This window comes from Stegostoma tigrinum, chromosome 6 (genome assembly GCF_030684315.1).
Source record: "Stegostoma tigrinum isolate sSteTig4 chromosome 6, sSteTig4.hap1, whole genome shotgun sequence".
Classification (NCBI taxonomy): Eukaryota; Metazoa; Chordata; class Chondrichthyes; order Orectolobiformes; family Stegostomatidae; genus Stegostoma; species Stegostoma tigrinum.
The window spans coordinates 85,841,776-85,861,064 of NC_081359.1; the positions used below are offsets into that span (position 1 = coordinate 85,841,776).

General features: G+C 41.7%; 1 protein-coding gene across 10 annotated transcripts in view; it reads right to left on the reverse strand.

The window, feature by feature from the left end:
• Positions 1-17,199: 17,199 nt before the first annotated feature.
• Positions 17,200-19,289, reverse strand: part of LOC125453274 (periostin-like) — a 94,944-nt gene continuing 92,854 nt past the window's right edge. For 9 of the 10 annotated variants that reach the window (XM_048532615.2, XM_059646730.1, XM_059646729.1 and 6 more), the window contains one exon: positions 17,200-18,228. In XM_048532615.2, coding sequence (XP_048388572.1) covers positions 18,164-18,228 — 65 coding nt within the window. In that variant the 3' untranslated portion in view covers positions 17,200-18,163. The remainder of the gene's footprint in view (positions 18,229-19,289) is intronic. The other variant, XM_059646728.1, reaches the window with a different exon arrangement.

Genomic DNA, 19,289 nt, shown 5'->3' on the forward strand with positions numbered 1-19,289 from the left:
ACACAAGCCAGCTTGTAGGTCAATGTAAAGCTTGTTGACAGCATCTTAAGAACTTTAGTCTGCATTTAATTCTTGAGAAAACATGTAATCTCTCCTTTGCCGACAAAGACTGATAACTCACATGTGCAACACATGTCCATTTTGTGAGCACCTATATAACGAAAATCACGTTGGCACATAAAATGTCAACTAGCTTCTCGTAAATGCGTTTAAACAATGATCCTGATGTCTCTCCAGTAGCAGGAGGAACCTGGAGTATTCTCCAAACAGTGCTTAATGTTTCCTCATGGTCTCCTGCATCCTGTACAATCTTGGTATCATGATGGCACAGTCCTTGTTACCAAATATAGGCTAATGGCTGAGGAAGAGGATGGCTTGGAATTAAGTGCTGGGCAGGAAGGCCCTAGTTCTAGTTTCCTGCCTTGCTGCCAACTGATGCTTTACAGCAGTCGATCGATGACAAATTAAAATTCCAAGCCAGGCCTCAACTATTTCACTTCCAAAAGAGGGAAATAGTTGGCATGCTCAACTAGCTAGCCAGTGCAGGCATGTTGAAAATTGTAGGAAATTTCGTTTTATTCATTTTCTTTTATTGGGATGTTGGGTCATCAAGCATCATTTGAGTTTCATTGATCTGCATATATTCAAGGGATAGGACATAACACAGGGAGGTGATTCAACAGCTATCTCCCTGCCAGCTGCCCCCAAGTGCCCACCTTCACTGCTTCCCAAAAACCCAGAAACCATGCTTAAACAACTTTCTGTGGGTGACCGACTATTCTGGGAGCCCAGGGGAAATATTACTAGCTGTAGCCATGGCCTTCATGTGGCTCTGGTCTCTGTCTGGCTGACATCTCCTGTGGCCCAAACTTTCTTGTCCGCATTCCTAGTTCCAGCAGAAAGCCCAGGGCAGCCAATCTGTTGCCTGATTGCTGAAGCATGTAATGGGCTTTCCTATCGTCATCAGCCATTGGTGTCTCTACTCCAAGCTCTCCCATATTAATCTGAAAATAGGAATCCTGGCCTGCACCTGAGAAACTGGCTACCAGCTTGAGAACATGTGATGGTGTTTCTTCATCAGTCAAATCTACCTCTTTACCTCCTTGCTCCATATGGATGTATATGGAAAAGTGTAGGTTAGATGGGCTTGAGATCGGTATGACAGGTCGGCACAACATTGAGGGCCGAAGGTCCTGTACTGTGCTGTAATGTTCTATGTTCTATGTTCTAATATTGAACTGTTGTCTGATCAGCTACTATTTCTTCACTATCTGGAAGGAGAAGGCACATGGAGAAGATTGTTTCCTTATTTTTTCCTCACGGGATGTGGTTGTCACTTAGCTAGGCCAACATTTATTAATGGTTGCTCTAGGATACAATGAGCGGCATGCTAGGCCATCTCAGAGAACAATTAACAGTTAATCACATTGCTGTGGTTCTGGAGCAATGTGTTACTTGTTCTCAAGTTTCCAATTGTGCTTCCCTAGAACAATGTAGAAAAAATGGAACAGAGAAGTGACATTTGCCATTATTTAACAATGCCTTGCTTTTCCTATAAGTTGTTCGCATGACATTTTGCTGTTCTTGGTTGTAGATCCTGATATTCCCCATGCCTCCCACATTTTAGCCCTATTAAAATGTTTGTCTATCATTTAGTTTCAATTCGATAAATGCGTCATAACTGAAAGGTTAAAGTTGTTGAGGTCTTCTGGTCTATGATGCACTTCTGGAATTCATTTGATGTTTTTAATTCAATATTCCAGCAGATTGCAGTTTTCCAATATGTACAAAGAATTATTTGAACATTTAATAGATGGGGTTATAGTCACAGGACATCCTAATTGCTCTGACTTCAATACAAACTTCAGCTGAAAGTAGTTAACATATTTCTCAGGTGAAGTTTTGGTATGAATCATACAGCAGCAACTGTGAAAGATTCTTACTGCCTCTTTTTCTTTCTCCCACTCACTGCAATCCTCTTCCCGAAATTCCAGATTCATCCCTGATGACCATCAAATGCCTTTACAATGTTTCAGTTATGCTAAGTTTCCTAGACATTAAGATATTATTTATCTATATTAAAATGTAAATAATTTGTATTAGAATAGAAGAGTCTGTTTTTGTTTTTTATGTTGAACGTACTATTCTCAGGGAGGCAACCAGTTGAGTTACATTTTTCACTGACAGCATAGGGATACAAATTAACTTTACACACTCTGCCAAGTTTTAAAATCAGTGAGCAGAATTTTAACCATGATGACACACAAATTCCTCTCTTTGTCCCTAAACCAAATTTTACAGTTTATAAATTGGAATCTGATAATAGAGCATCATAAAATTTGTATTTTTTCGATTGAAAATTCATATAAATTTTGTTCTGAGAACACAAATGACAAAAAAAACTCAGAATTTAATCATGAGCCCTCCGTCTACAGAGTACTTCAGACTGGTGTCTGATCCAGACTAAGTCAGGTTAAAACTCTTACAGGCTAGTACAACATATGAAGACATTTTGTACTTTGTCTAGGCTGCAACCCAACAGCAATGTTTTTTCATGGTTTTTGGCTTTGTTTAGTTTATGGAATCAAATCTGTAACAGTGTTCTGTAACATAACTTTCAAAAGCACAATTCACACTGTCAACATTGCCCCCCAAAGCATTGGCTCAGTGGTCAGCACTGTTGCCTCACAGAACTAGGGTCCTGGGTTTGATTCCAGCCTTGGGCAACTGTCTGTCTGTGTGGAGTTTGCACATTCTCCATGATCCTGTGTGGGTTTCCTCCAGGTGCTCCAGTTTCCTCCCACTGTCCAAAGATGTGCAGGCCAGGTGGATTGGCCATGCCAAATTGCCTGTAGTGTTCAGGGATGTGTAGATTAGGTGGGTTGCAGTCTGGGTGGGATACTCTGACGGTCAGTGTGGGCTTGTTGGGCTGAAGGGCCTGTTTTCACACTGTAGGGATTCTATGATATGACTAACTGTAATAGTGTGTGTGAGGATGGATCTTAAGTTGCTGATGTGTTGAGAACAGACACTGGGGTGAGTCTGACAGCAAGAGGGAAATCCAGAAGTAAATGGGACACATCCGTTAGTGGCAGTTGAACCTAGCAACTATATTACTTTCCAAGCTTGCTGATCAACTAATTTGACAGCTCACAACTGCCAGTGCTGCTGCAAACATTAGTGCAGCACCAGCTTGTCCAGCCATTGGTGATGAGGACCTTTTCCCCTGCTGGACATCGAATTAAATACCAGACTATCTCATGGTGTACACCACTGCCTCATGTAGACTTCATGCAAGCAATGATTGAAATAGGATAGATATAAGCACATGTGAATTAAGTGCAGGTGTAGGCCTTTTCACCCCTTAAACCTGCTCTGACATTTGATAAATCATTGTGGCCTTTCTGGTCGACTCCTTAAGCCCTTTGACTCTCTTGCCAGTCAAGAATATGTCAAATCCAACCTTAAAATGATTCAATGACCCAGCCTCCACTGTTCTCCAGCAAAGAGATTTTCGTACACTAGTGACCCTCAGAAAAATGTTTGTTTCGTCATCTCTGTCTTAAATGAGAAACTCTTATTTTTAAACTGTATCCCTTCATTCTAACTGTGTGGCCTGGTGATTAGACAGCAACTGGGGCAACACAGTGAAGAGACACCTGCCAGGGAGTGGTGACAGAGTGGTGACAGAGGGCTTTCAAAGTTAATAAGGAAAATGTCTTAGATAGATTATTGGTACTTAAAGTTGACAGGACACCTGGACCAGATGAAATGCATGCATGGATTTTGAAGGACGTGGGGTTAGAAATTGTGGGGGCCCTGGCCATAATATTTCAGACTTCCCTGGACCCAGGGGAAGATGCCAGAAGGCCACAAGACTGCAAATATCATGGCCTTATTCAAGAAAGTCTGTAAAGATAATTCCAGCAATTACAAACCAGTCAGTTCAACGTCAGTGGTGGGAAATTATTTGGCATAGTGTTACCTCCAGGAGAAAAAATGAGTTGATTAGCAAGAGTCACCTGGGATTTCTGCAAGGGAACTTGCCGTTTTGTTTTGAAAGGTGACTGAAAAGTTCAATGGGGGTAATGCTTTGTTTTTGCATTCATTCTGGATGTGGGCATCATTGGCTGGGCCAGCATTTATTGCCCATCCCTAATTACCCAGAGGGTAGTTAAGAGTCAACCACATTACTGTGAGTCTGGAGACAACATGTAGACCCCACCAGGTAAGGATGGCAGTTTCCTTCCCAAAAGGACATTAGTGAGCCAGATGGGTTTCCCTGACAATCTACAAATTGTTCCATGGTCATGTTTAGACTGTTAATTCCAGATTTGTATTAAATTCAAATTGTATCAGCAACCACGGCTGGAATTAAACCTTTGATGTGGTATACATGATAAAGCACCTCACTGCAGACATATGAGGAAAGTTGTAGGTCATGGTATAAAAGGGATATAGCAATGTGGATGCAAGGTTGGCTGATTAATAGCAAACAGAATGTAATGATCAACGAACATTTTTCAAACCGGAGTAAGGGTTGTAGTGGAGATCCCCAGGGTTCGGTTGTGGAACCCTTGCTTCTCCTGATATGTGTATTAATATGCAGGGGACAATTCCAAAATTTTTAGTCGACATGAAACTTGGAAGAAATGTAAGCTCTGAGAAGGACAGTGTGGAAATCCAAAAGGGCATTGACAAGTTGTTGGAATGCATAAGTGGCAGACAAGGTTCATTGCAGAGAAATACGACATGCTGCACTTTCGTCAGATGAACGTTGATAGACAATACAAAATAGGGACTACAAGTTTACAAGGTGTGCATGAACAGACGGATATTGGTGTATACATACATTGAAGATGGCAGGGCAATTGAAGAGAGTAGTGAATAAGGCATGTAGTGTTCTCAGCTTTATTAATTAGAACTTAGACTCAAGAGCAAGGAGGTGATGATGTGTGTTAGGTCTCAGCTGCAGTATTGTATACAGTTTTGGGCACCATATTATAGGAAAGATGTGAATGCATTGGAGAGAGTGCAAAAGCAATTTGCAAGAATTGTTCCAGAAATGAGAAGTTTCAGGTTTAAGAATAAATTGAAGAAGTTGGGACTGCTCACCTTGGAGACATTAAGGCCGAAAGAAGATTTGATGGATGTGTTCAAAACCATCAGTGGGGCTGGATAGAATAAATGGGGGAAGCTTTTCTACTCATAAAGGAGAAGGTCAACAATAACACAACACCAAGATATAGTTGGGAACTACTGATGTTGGAGAATCTGAGATAACAAGGTGTAGAGCTGGATGAACACAGCAGGCCAAGCAGCATCAGAGGAGCAGGGAGGCTGACGTATGGGGTCTGGACCTGTCAGAAAATCTTCTTCAGAACATTTTCGGAAGAAGTGTCCAGACCTGAAACATCGGCTTTCCTGCTCCTCTGATGCAGCTTGTCCTGCTGTGTTCATCCAGCTCCACACCTTGTCATCTTACCAAGATATAGTCCAACAGGTTTATTTGAAAACACATGCTTTTGGAGCCTCTCTCCTTTTATGCTATGTTGAGGGCATCTTGAAACACATTGTGCAGCGAACGCCCAGCTTCTGCTGCAACACTACAGCTTTCTTACAGAAACTCAGCCTCCATGGGCCAGTTGAACCAGGAACATTCCCCATCATGATGGACGTTTCGGCACTCTACACCAGCATTCCTCATGATGATGGCATCACCACAACAGCCTCAGTACACAATACCATCAACTGCCAATTGCCAGATGCCATCCTATAACGCCTCCACTTCATCCTTGACCACAATTTCTTCACCTTCAACAACCAGTTCTTCATCCAGACACACAGAATAGCTATGGGGATCAGATTTGCCCCCCAATATGCCAACATTTTCATGCACAAGTTCAAACAAGATTTGTTTGCTGCACAGGACCTCCAACCATTGCTATACACCACATACATCGACAACATTTTCTTCCTTTGGTCTCATGGCGAGGAATCACTGAAACAACTACGTAGCGATCTTACCATTAGACTTACAATGGACTACTCTTTAGAATCAATCTCATTCTTGGTCACACACATCTCCATCATGGATAAACACCTCAGTACCTCACTCTACCACAAGCCCATGGGTAACCTCATGATTCTGCACTTCTCTAGCATCTACCTTGAACAAATTGAAACAACCATCCCCTACAGACAAGCCCTGCGCATACGCAGGGTCTGTTCAGATGAGGAGGAATGAGACGGACATTTGAAGATGCCAAAGAACCCTCTTGGAGGAACAGGATATGATGTTTGGGTGGTTATTAGAAATAAACTTAGGACAATACAGTGGGCAATCTTGCTATGGCCTCAGAGGAAAATCCACCAGGCAATTTAATAAAGCTGACAGCCAAACTCTTGTAAGGTACAACCCCACATCAAAATTGATGTGGCTGAATGATTAATGCATTGAAATTATCAACCCACCTTGTCTTGAGGAGTTTGCTCACATGGACTGCTGTTAAATGCTGGTCAATCTGATTGTAGAAAGCTTCCGGACATGCTGAAAATCTCTGTGCTTTTAACCAAATCCAACTCAAATATCACCATTCTCCAAAATGATGGGCTCAACAGAGTTATCGTTCACCTCACTATGCCCCTTTCTGGTGGCAGGAAGCTGACAGTTGAGGTCTGAGACGAGACATGATCAGAAACACTGGAACAAAAACAAAGTTGCTGGGAAAGCTCAGCAGGTCTGGCAGCATCTGTGGAGGAGAAAACAGAGTTAACGTTTTGGGTCTGGTGACCCTTCCTCAGAACTGAGGAAGTTCTGAGGAGGGTCACTGTACCCAAAACGTTAACTCTGTTTTCTCCTCCACAGATGCTGCCAGACCTGCTGAACTTTTCCAGCAAATTAGTTTTTGTTCCTGATTGGCAGCATCCACAGATCTTTTGGTTTTTATTCAGAAATACTGGAGCTGTCTTCTGTGACTGATTTGTTGAATGTTGCTGGTACTGTTTGTTTTACGAACTCCAATTCAGTTTAACATTTACCATAATGTCAGTACTCTGTTTATGACTTATTGCTACTGAACATGCTGGGTGCAATCCTTTTCTCTTACTATTGCAGCACAAATATGTTTTCGGTGAAGTTTTTAAAGTAGTTGATTGGTGTTCTACAAGTTATACTCGGCTAGAGTTTATTCTGAGCGTCCTTTGCTCCCAGTGGGGATATAGAAAGCCTAAGGCAGGACTCTGCTCCCTGAATCCTGACTCAGCCTCAACAGAAAAAGATCAGAGTTACTGTTTCTGAGGAAAAGTACTAATCTGAGGAAGGGTCACTGGACCTGGAACATTAATTATGTTTTTTTCTTCACAGATACTACCAGACTTGCTGAGCTTTTCCAGTAATTTCAGTTTTTGTTCCTGATTGGCAGCATCCACAGCTCTTTTGGTTTTTATTTCACATTTCAACCTGTGGCCCAGCCACTATTTACTCCCTGTCTGACAGCAGTGTAAGCGATTGGTACTGTGATGGTTTCAAAACAAAAATGCATTCCACTGAAATCTATGTGACTAAACAGCATGCGGCAATTACATTTTAATTAATGCTGGCATCTTAAGCTCAGATATCCTAATTGTTCACATTTATCTTATGCATTTATCCATTTGGAGGCGGCATACCTATCACTAAAATGTATTATGCTCATTGAATGTGACGCCTTCCTTGAGCTGGTTGTCATAGTTGGATAACTTTCAGTGAAGCACACCCTTTTATTTTTGCTCCAAAATAATTGCAGTGAACCAGAGCTTCCCAAGGCTTGTTTTGTTATAATACCATTTATTTAAGCAAATGAAGCAGAAAGGGTATATTAGAGCTTTCCAGTGTAATTCCTGCTGTTTTAACACTGTTCTGCTGAATGCGAAATGCGCCGCCACTGCCTCAGTTAGGGCAAACTGTTATTTCCTTTTGTTCCTTGAATCTAGGTCATGAATTTGGAAGGTAACATTTATCACACTCATACCAACATGTTTAAGAGCAGCTTCTTTCCTGCTGTTATTAGAGTTCTGAACAGATCTCAAATTTTAAATCTAATTTTCTTGTTTTTTGTGCACCTTCTCTACAGTTATAACTTTGTATTCTTCACTCTGTTCAATCAACTATGATCTTTGTACATTATGATCTGCCTGTACTGCACACAAAACAAAACTTTTCACTGTACTTAGGTACAACTGACAATAATAAATCAAATCTTTGGGTTGCGCCGTATGTATATTAAGTGCTTTCCGCATTTATTTTCGGTGTAATTCTGGATGCCCATTTAAAGTTGGAATTTTTAACATCAGATGACTTGCATGCCAGAAGAACTGAGTGAGGAACATATGGTTCTGGCACATCACTCAACAAACATTGAAGAAGAGCTCTTAATCCAACTGGACCGGCATTTCCTTGCTGCAGTTCCCATCGACTGGCAAACATTGTGGAACACACCCGCCAGCATGTATCAAGCCAGACTCTTCTCTTCTGGTTGTCCCAACACTGCCGTAAACCTGACATTAAGACAGGAGACATTTATGTCTGCTAACGTTACCTCCGCAAAATTGCTAAAAGGTATATTTTCCTTTCTAATATAAGTTAGTAGCTCTGACAACCAATACAAGCATTACCTTTTCTCAAAACTGGAAAAAGAATTACATCATGAATTTAATTAGCTTTTGCTGGCCATCTTGTGGAACATTTTCCTTTCTCACGTTTGAGTGTGGAGTAGGAACATTTTTCCAGTGATCTAAAAGACACATAAGAAGAGGCAGCTAATTAAAACAATCTCAGAGTGAAAAGAAAGGAGGTCATTGGATAGTAAACTAATGAGCAAATAAACATTTGCCGAACTTTTCACATGAAAATGCAATCCAAAGTTAGAAACTCTGTAATGATTTATGTCGCACGTGGGATTATACTAATTTAGGTTGCAGAGGGGGAGTGCAAAAATGTTAAAAAGCAAAATTTTCTCAAAAGGAAGCATGATGCCAGAAATCCTTACTCCAACTCCAAAATGAGAGTTGCACTTGAATGACATCCAGGCACACATCCTGTTAACACTATTTTGCTCTGCTTGGACAGTTTACAGCTTGCAGGACTCAACACAGTCCTGCCTGCCAGCTCAATGCAAATCAGATTTGAACTGAGTCTGGATTCCCCATATCTCCTACATTTGGTTCACTTCAAACAAGACTTCTTTTCGTCTGACTGCAGCCTTCTAATCTCATACTTCACTCTGTACTCAAGATACCATCTGACCATTCTCTTTCTGACCTTGAAGAATTTGCACTTTTCAAAGGAGTGGTTCCTTGCACTCAAACCCAATGAATTGAAATAAGAAAAATTCTGCTTATTTCTTCCATCACCTTTGCCTCTGTGCCCAATTCTTTCAAGAGGGTTCTTCTCCAGCCTGCCATAGGAATCATCAGAAATAGAGGCAGGAGTAGACCGTTCAGCCCCTTGAGCCTCCTGTGCCATTCAATAGGATCATGGCTGATCCCACACTCCTCACACCCACTTTCCTGCCCTTGCCTTGTATCTCTTGATTCACCTACTGATCAAGAATCTATCTCAACCTTAAAGCTACACAAGGACTCAGTCGTGTGACACAGGGGTCTCACAAGGACTCCCAAAACTTTCTATGAAAGTGAGTTCCAAAGACTCACTCCTCCCGGAGAGAAGAAATTCTTCCTCATTTCACTCTTAAATTGGTGCTCCTTTATTTTGAAACGATGCCCTCTGGTCCTAGACTGTCCCATGAAGTGAAACATTCTCTCAATGTTTAACCAGTCAAGACCCTTAAGAATCATATACGCTTCAATGAGATCAGCTCTCACACTTCTTGTAGTGATTGGGACCATGTGGACCTCATTGGCTACAAGTTTCTTGATTGGTATTGTTAACCTGGGCCAATTGGGAAAGCCTTGGCTGACCAATATAAATTAGAATCCTCTCAGTTGAGGATGGACTCTGAGCTGGCTGGATAGAGCCAGTGTACTGTGGACCAGTAAGTAAAGGGTGACTTGCTGACAGCCTGCCCTCTGTGCAGCCATTTCAGTGATGATGGGAGAAAACAGGATGTGTGCCTGAATGTCATTCAAGTGCAACTCTCATTTTGGAGTTGGAGTAAGGATTTCTGGCATCATGCTTCCTTTTGAGAAAAGCTCAGAATATTTGACCCTGCTATCAAAAACTGACCCCAGTATGTGGAAAGAATGTGATACCTTTTTCCAGGCAGATGAAAAGCAATGAGTAATCTTTCTGACTGCATGTGGACTCACAGCACTTATAGTTATACGGGACTTAATTTTTTGAGAGGCACCAAACACTAAAACCTTCTGAGAGTTGGTTAAGGAATATTATGACCCCCAAACCTTCTTTAATCCTGAGATGCTATTGGTTTTATTTGGGTGAATCTGTACTGGGATTTTTGATGAGGTTACAATGATGAGCAGAGGTGTATGTGTTTGGGTTGACCCTGCATAAGTTGCTGAGAGACTGATGGAATGTGAGATTAATGACATAACCATGCAGGAAAGCCTATTGGCTGGATCCTAACTGGACTTCAAACAGGCACTACAGCTGACCTAGAGATTAGGAAATGCAGAATGTGGAAACTACAGAGCTTTCCAAAGGAAGTGGACACCCTCACCTGTCCAACTATGCTTGGAGAACACCACTTGAGTGTAGGCAATCACAGACCATCACACAGTGCAAGTCATGAACAGTGGAACCCTAGGCCAGCCCACAACAAAGTGGAGCCTTGGCCAAACAGTTCTTCAGGATCTGGGTTGGTGACTCATTGTAGTGGCTGCCGGCCCTGAAACAGCAAAGGAGTCTCACAAGCCTGCCTTGAGTAGGAAAACCCATTAGCCAGTACCCAGGAGAATGCATACCCTCGAAAGTTCCCCTACATGTGGGTTGGAACAATTAAATTGTTTAATGATGCCCAAGTTGGAGTTAAAACTGGTTAAATGGTCACCTAGATCCCATGTAGGTCGATACCGGAGCAGTTGCTCTATAGTTGCAGAATCTGTCTTTAACAAGATTTGATTGGAACTCTAACCATTAAGCTTGCACAAGACCTCAGCCAGGCTGAGAACATACATGGGGGAACCATTGCAAATTAAGGGCGTGACATATTGTTTGCAGTGTCCTAAGTGAAGCAGTTGGTGTAGTTACCGCTGATAGTAGTTAAGAGAGTCAGGCCCAAGTCTACTGGGGCAGAATTGGTTGAGAAAGATTCAACTAGATTGGCTCAACATTTTTCGATAGGAAAATGGCTGCCTCAGGGAAGTGCGAGTGAAATACCGAGGAGTTTTTCAAGAAAGGTTTGGGACTATCAAAGGGGCCAAAACCACTTTACATGCTGACCAAGAAGCAAGGCCTGCCCGGTGCCACTTTACTTGTGGGCAAATGTAGATGCAGAAATCACGAGGCTGGAGAGTGAAGGAATCTTCAAACCAGTAAGTTTGCAGAATGGGCAGCATCGGTCGTACCAATTGTAAAGCCTGGCAGCTAAGTTTGCCTCTGCAGGGATTTTAAGCAAATGGTAAACCGATTCTCGCAGCTGGATAAATATCCAATCCCTTGCACTGAGAACTTGTTCACAAAGTTGGTGAGGGAGGGCCTATCCTTTTCAAAGCTGGACAAGAGCCATGCCTACCTTCAATTGCAATTGGATGAAGAGTCCAGGAGATACACTACAATTAATCCCTAAATGTGTTTATATCAATACACAAGACTGCCATTTGGGGTATCATCAGCCTGCACCCTAGTCTGGAGGACCATGGAGAACATTTTACAAATGCTATCCCAGGTTGCCATTCATCTGGATGACACACAAATAACAGGGAATACCAATAAAGAGCATTTGGAGAACTTGGTCATGATGCTTAAACATTACTCCCAGGCGGACATGTGCCCTAGAAGGGAAAACACTGTGTTCCTGGTGCCCCAAGTGATCTACATGGGTTAAAAAGTTGACAAAACTGGGCTACATCAATTGGAGGATAAAGTGAGGGTGATCAAAGATGCCCTGGCTCCCATGTCTGTACTGGAGCTTAGGTCTTTCCTTGGGGTTAGTGAAATACTACAGAAAGTTCATACGTAACCTGCCTCCATCTTGGCACCCTTACGCCTGCTATTGAACAAGGGTGAGCCTTGGAAATGGTAACAAAGTCAAAAACTAGCCTTTTAGGGAAGTGGGAGAAAAGCAGCTATCATCACCTAAGGTGTTGTCCCACTACAATCGTTAGTGCTGGCATGCGATGCCTTCCCACATGGTATCATGGTGCTGTAGGCTCACCAGTTGCTCAATGGAAAGGTGGTCCCAATAGTGTATGCTTCCCAGACTTTGGCTGATGTTGAACACAAGTACGCCCGCATACAGAAGCAAGGTTTAGTGGTTGTCTTTGGTGTGAGGGTATTCCACCAGTATCTTTACAGATGGGAATTTATCATGGTAACAGCTCACAAACCCCTGTTAGGGCTACTGAAGGAAGGCAAGGCAATGCTACCTGTAGCTTCCAGTAGAATTCAGCATTTGGCCATTATTCTCATGAGGCACAAGTACAAATTAGAACACCATCCAGGAAGTCAGCTGGCTGATACAGATGCCTCAAACTGCCATCCACTGGCAGATACTCCACCGGTGGTGCCTCCCCTGGAAGTGTCCGTTTTGATTTTAAACTTTCTGAACACCCTCCCAGTCTCCATGGATAATATCCAACGATGGACACAAAATATCTTGCCCGAGCAAAACTGAAACAGCTGGTGGTAATGGGGGAAGCAGGAGGGCCATCACAACCAGGATTGAAACCTTTTTGGACCTGGTGAGACCAGATGACCGTGGAGGACGGCATATTACTGTGGGGAGCAAGGGTGATTGCCTTGAGTAAAGGTTGCTGCTAAATACTGGCCGATCTCCACTGGTGTCATCCAAGGGTTTCCAAGATGAAAATACTGGCAAGGTGCTATGGCTGGTGGCTAGGGTTGGATGCTATCATAGCTGTATTGGTGGATAGTGCCCAGAATGCCAACATGGACAAAAATTGCCACCAGCAGCACCCCAACTTTGTGAAAGTGGCCGGGTAAATTCCAGTCTCAGTTACATGTCAACTATACTGGTCCTTTCATTGGATCAATGTTCCTGGTCATCGTGGGTGCCCATTCAATGTGGTTGGGCATATGTAAAGGTCATTTGGCAAACTCAGGGATGATGACTGAGAAGCTGTGAGCAACCTACTCAACTGATTTGAACAACAATGTCTCTTACTTCTCTGGCCTAGGATCTCACCATCAAACATCAAGCTACTGTCCCCAGGACTGTCACTAACCTTACCTCCTTTGGATATGCTCCCCCACCCTGAAAAGTCTACATCTCATCTCCTTTTCAAGTTCCACAAATAGGACTGTTCTGTTGGAACAGTCTCTTGCTGCGTCACTGAACAATTTTCTTCCTGCTTCAAATTCTTTACCCCCTTAACAAGTCCCTTCCTGCCTATATCTGTGACTTTTCCCATGCCCTCCATCACCTTAACAGTTTCCAGTTACCTGGCCCTAACCATCATCACCATGGATGTCCAATCTTTATTCACTTCCACCTCCACCAGGGCACTTAGTCTCGGCCTCTCCCTTGAATGAAGGCAAATCCGTTTCCATGCATTTACACTCTCCTACACCTGACTGTATTTATTCTCACATGGAACAATTTTTACTTCACCTCCTCTGATTTGCTCCAAATTGAAGGGGCTGCTATGAGTAACCCAATGGGACCTTCCCCAGACATACTTTTAGCTTCTTTAGTCTTCTCATGGTCACTCCCTTTGGGCTTGCAACACTAACTCTTTAAATCTATCCCATCTTCCACCCTAATTCAGAGCTACCTTTGCTGATTATTTTCCAGCTCCATCTTTCAGTTGCTTAATGCTTTCCCCATTCTGATGAAAGGTCATCAACATAAAACATCGGGAGGAATGTGGTGTGGGGGAGATGGCTTGACAGCTGGTGGGAGGTCTGTGCTGCTTCTTCTGGGGGAGACCCACCAAACCCTGAGCTGATCAGTGAGGCTATCATAGGGTCTTAATCTGGAATGAGGATCACGCCTGCAGAACTCCAACATTGGAGGGCAGTAGCTCTGTAGTACCACTCATGTGACCATGGCTGTACCAGAAAGAGACCCAATGGAGCCTTGGGATCATGGAGGACCCGGGCTACAGATAAGTGATATGGGTGGCAGGGGAACAGTGCTTCACACAGTGAGGATTACAGGGAGAGGGAGTGGAGGATCGGTAACAGCTAGGGCAGGGAGGCTGCTCTCTGAGGGCAACCCATCCATTTTCCACTGAGTGTCCCAATCAGACACTGAGTGTCTTTGACTGAGGAACACCCATCCCCATAGCTGGTGTGAAAAGTAGTCCATGCAGATCTACTTGCTGTGCACACTACAAAGTGGCAGGCCTATCTTTAGTTGGGTTAACCCCAGTAGCAGCAATATAAGGTCTTCAGGTAGTCAGAACTTAATTCTAACATAGATGGAAAAAATGCTCGGGTTCAGGTACAGAGCCACAGAATATTACGATACTGAAAGAGGCTAATTGGCCCATTATGTAATCATCTCCAGCAACAATATGGCTTATTATCATTGTCCTGCCTTTTCTCTGTGCCCTTGCACATTGATTCCATTTAAATAAACATCTAACGCCCTCTTGCATGCCTGAATTGAACTTGCTTTCACCATACTTCCAGGCAGTGCACACTGACCCACTGAGAGAACAGTTCCCTCTCCAATTTCTGACATTTCTCATCCTTGGTACCAATGTTGTAACTCTTTTGCACTGTTTCCAATGTATTCAATCTTTCTTAAAGAGTGGCACCCAAAACTGTATATAATACTCCATCTGAGGTCTAAGAAACATCTTGAAAAAGTTCAGTATAACCTCCTTCCCATCGTACTCTTTGTCTCTTTGAATAAAGCCCAAGATACAGTTTGCATTGCTAACAGCTCTCTGTAGCTGGCCTGCAAGCATCATAGAACTATGCGTGCGTGTACCTAGGTGCCTCTGCTCCTTCACCCCAAGAAGTGTAATAACCCTTATTTTGTGTTAGCTGCCCAAGTTCTTCCTGCCAAAATACACCAGCTCACTTCCGTCTGCAATAAATATCATCTGCTACCCATTTGCCCTCTCCACCAACCTGTCTACATCTTTCTGAAGTTTCGCACTGTCCTCCTCACTGTTTACAATGCTTCCAAGTTTTGTACCATCCAAACTTTGAAATTGTCCACAGCTATTGCCTTTCTTAATTACAAGCTCTTCACACCTTCAAGCTCACCATCAGTAACAGCAAAAGACTGGACTCTCGAGTCTGTTTCTCTTGGCAGCAATGCTACCTAGCCTGCTCGTATTTATAGAATTTTCTGTTTCTGTTTGAAAGAAATAAATCAATATCTGGACACAAAGAGATGTTGATTCCTTGATAGGTAGTGTTTGACAAGAAGAAATACTGTTAAGGCTTTCTGAATGCTATATCTGGTTGCTAGTGTAGAGTTATTATATGAATTAGAGAAAAATAAATCTGAATTTATAAAAAATGCTTGCTTAGTAGATACCAACTGTCTGTCCTTGTAAAAACCTGGTTCGCTAATGTCATTCAGGGAAGGAAATTCACCATTCTTCCCTGGTCTGGCCTATAGGTGACCCCAGACCCACAGCAATGTGGTTGGCTTTTAACAATTGCACAAGTTCAAATTGAATCTGTTTATGGATGGTGGTGTTCCCCTCTCTAATGTGCAGTAAGAAAATAGCTTCCATATCTCTCAAAGAGTCTCCTTTGCTTAACTTCGAAAAGTTTAAAGAAGCATATTTGCATTTGCAAAAGCCTTTAATGTCCAATTAGTTTTACAAGTTGATATTATTATTCCACTGTTAGATTTTGCGATTCTGCTGGGAGATTTTGGATGGAAGGGCACAGCTGAAATGTAATATATTCAGATCAGTAATGGGACTGACAAGTGTGCTTACATGACAGTTATGCATTCACTAGTTCATTCTTTTAAGACCCTGAAATAAAGTCCATCCAGATCCAAAGACTTGTCAGCCTGTAGGTCCATTTTTTGGCATAGGACCACTTCCCTCACGTTCACTAAGTTCCTCTCTCCCTTCCATCTCCTGATCTGTAGCTGGTATCAGACTTCTTTCGAAATCCTCAATAGTGGAGACAGAAGCAAAATATATATTTCATTTAATTCTTCATTGCTTTAATATCCATCATTTGTGATGGGTGGAAGATGGGAGGGGGATCACAATATTTGAGTCGACCAAAGTCAATGCCAGGTTTGGAGTCCAGCGCTATTACAGAGGTAGGAGTAGACAATTTCGGTGATGGTGCAGCTATGTGATTGGAAACTCATTTCAAGGTTCACGAGACCAAAGTTGCAAATAATCTGGACTGGACACAATGGAGAATGAACAAAATTTGGGCTGGGAATCATAGACAATAGGGTCAGTCTTCACGTAAATTTTGGGGAGGCAATTTCTGAGAATCCAATATTGAATGTCTAACAAGTGGTGTGACAAACCAGAGACAGATGGTCAAAGACTTGTTGGTGAGCTGTGTGTTGTTGGCATACATGTGGAACCTGATGTTGCGCCAACTGTGATGTCTGTAGATAGAAGGGTACTGCCATCATTCCTCTTTCCTTGACTGGGTCTAAAGGCCTACCTGGTTTACAGCAGTAGAGGAATAACCACTAATGAGTCTGAACAAGAACAGGCTCTTTTTGAGATGTAGTTTATTGCACGATAACAATAGGTACAAGTTACATTAGCTAGTTAGCCACAGTTACTAAGATTATTTGGAGGTATGTATGATACTTCTAGCCATTTCAAGATCCAGAGCTATTTGTCCAAATACCACACCCCGGACTCTACAACATCATCATGGTGGAACTTAAAGCCATTGTGACTGCTATCCGACCTGGTTAATGCTTGCAGCATTTTCTCTTTAAATTTGGATTTCCAGCATCTGCAGTATTGTATCATTGAATAGCTATCTCCCATTTCTAGGATCATTGCCACTAAGACGGTCAACAGCAGCAATGTCCTGGACAATTACAGCATTCAAATAGATGAACATAAGCAAACAGAGCCAATTAAAATCACCACTACAAATAAGGAAAAATTTTTTAATGGATAATTGTTTCTCAAAGAGAATACAGAAAAGCGCCAGGTTCAGTATGTTTTCCACAGATTTTTAGGCATGGTTTCCCAGAAATAGCAACAAGGATTTAAACTGCAAAACATAAACAGGAATAAAGAGCAAGTCTTTCATTGATACAAAACTTGAGTTATAAAAAAAAGTTCAGAACAAAGATACCACTCCATTTACAAAAGTACAAACAACTTCAACTTGTGTTTGTTGACTGCAAAGCATTTTTGTCTTAGTACAAAATACATGTTAGAAATAGCCCATAGAATCACTACAGCAAGCACCAACTTTTAATATTTTTATCCTTAACCACGCAGACATACCAGTTTCCAAGCATTAGCCAAATCCCCATCTGTAAATTGTTAAGCCCAGCTTCAAAAAATGGAAACAAACACCAAACATGAAGCAACTTTTAATCTTTTTCAAACTGCTTGCTTTGAAACATTCTATTTTTTATATCCTTGAATATATTTCCCTCGTGCTTATGATAATCTCAATACTGAGAAAACAAGATGATACATGTTCATTCAATTGCTTTCTTTTTCCTGACTTGCCATTATTTAACCCCAGCAAAAGCAACTGCTGTCCTCAGAAACAAATTCCACAAATAAATTGTTGTTTAGTAAATTATTCATTTTACATTCTGAAAGGTCACTGAATTAATTTTCCAATAGTACCAAGGAAATGACCCTGATTTGATCCTAAAATATCCTCAAGATTCAATACAAAACATAGGGAAATACAAAAATTAATGTGTTCTGACTTTCGATTTAACAACCATGTAACCTGATAGGAGTTTGCGGCATGTGCAAAACTGACATCCTCATCATTTGTGATTGCCGCAAGCCAGGCCCCAATTTTAAATTGCACCATTTGTATTTAGTGGATGTCCTGCATTTTGTGTTATCAAAAGGTTTAAAATCCTCCTTAAGCTTGAACTGGTTTTCGTTTTATTGGGCTTTTCCTCATTGTTTGTCTTGCCCTTCTTCCAACTGTATGTAAAAATCATAAAAAGTAAATGAAATACTTAATCTTTAAGGACATGTTTAAAAATACAGTGCATGCCAACTATGCAATGGGGCAGTTTTGTTACTCCTTGGCCAGATCTAATAATGTTAGAATTATTTTAAGAATAAAATATGTACAACCCAGTTGAATGAGAACTCTTATTCTCAATTGAACTACCAATTCTCCATTAACATAATGCCAGAATATTACATTTATTGTGATAATACATTGTCTTGTAAATTGCACATAATAAAACCTTTAAAAATATTACCTTCACCACCAAACTGCTTAATCCGCAAATTGCCTCTAAAACTGACCCTAACTTAGCAAGACCTAACTGTGGAGCAGTGACAACATTCAAGCAAACCACAATGTCAAATTAAATTTTGCACGGACCCTAGCCAAATGCATTATTGAAAGGAATTGTAGGGGGGGTAATGTAGATAAATAAGATTGCTGGATACTTGCTCCAGGAGATGTTGGAGAAGGAAATTAATGTTTCTTGAAGGAGAAGCCAACTGTGGCATTCAATAAGTATATATAAGAAAAGTGGACTGACGAAGTTGTACAGTTTTAACTCCATTAAAGTGCATGCCTTTAACTTATTATCAGCCAGCAATAAAGTACAAACTATTTGCAGACAAACAGAAAAGCGAGAAAGCTAATCGTGTTTTGGGTATTTTATGCATATCAGTAACATAATGATCTGGATTTGTGGCCTAAACATTTGGTGGTGCTGCACTTGCCTTTCAACTACATAAATGGTGCACAAACATCCAATATGATGGATGGTCTCCTTGCCCATTTCTTGCTGGAAGTGTGCCACTGACCACAATGCCAAAGTCAGAAAGAAGCGTCCACAGCTAACTCCTGAACCAGGAACTTTCCGTATTCAATTATAAACCACTCAGTAAAGCACTAACCCATACTATTCTTACATCTTCTAAATGGCATAAACTGCCTTGAATCACTGGCCTCAAATTTCTAACCATAAAGACAGTGTCTCTGTTTCAACTGGAGAATCCAATTTTGATCTTTGTATTGA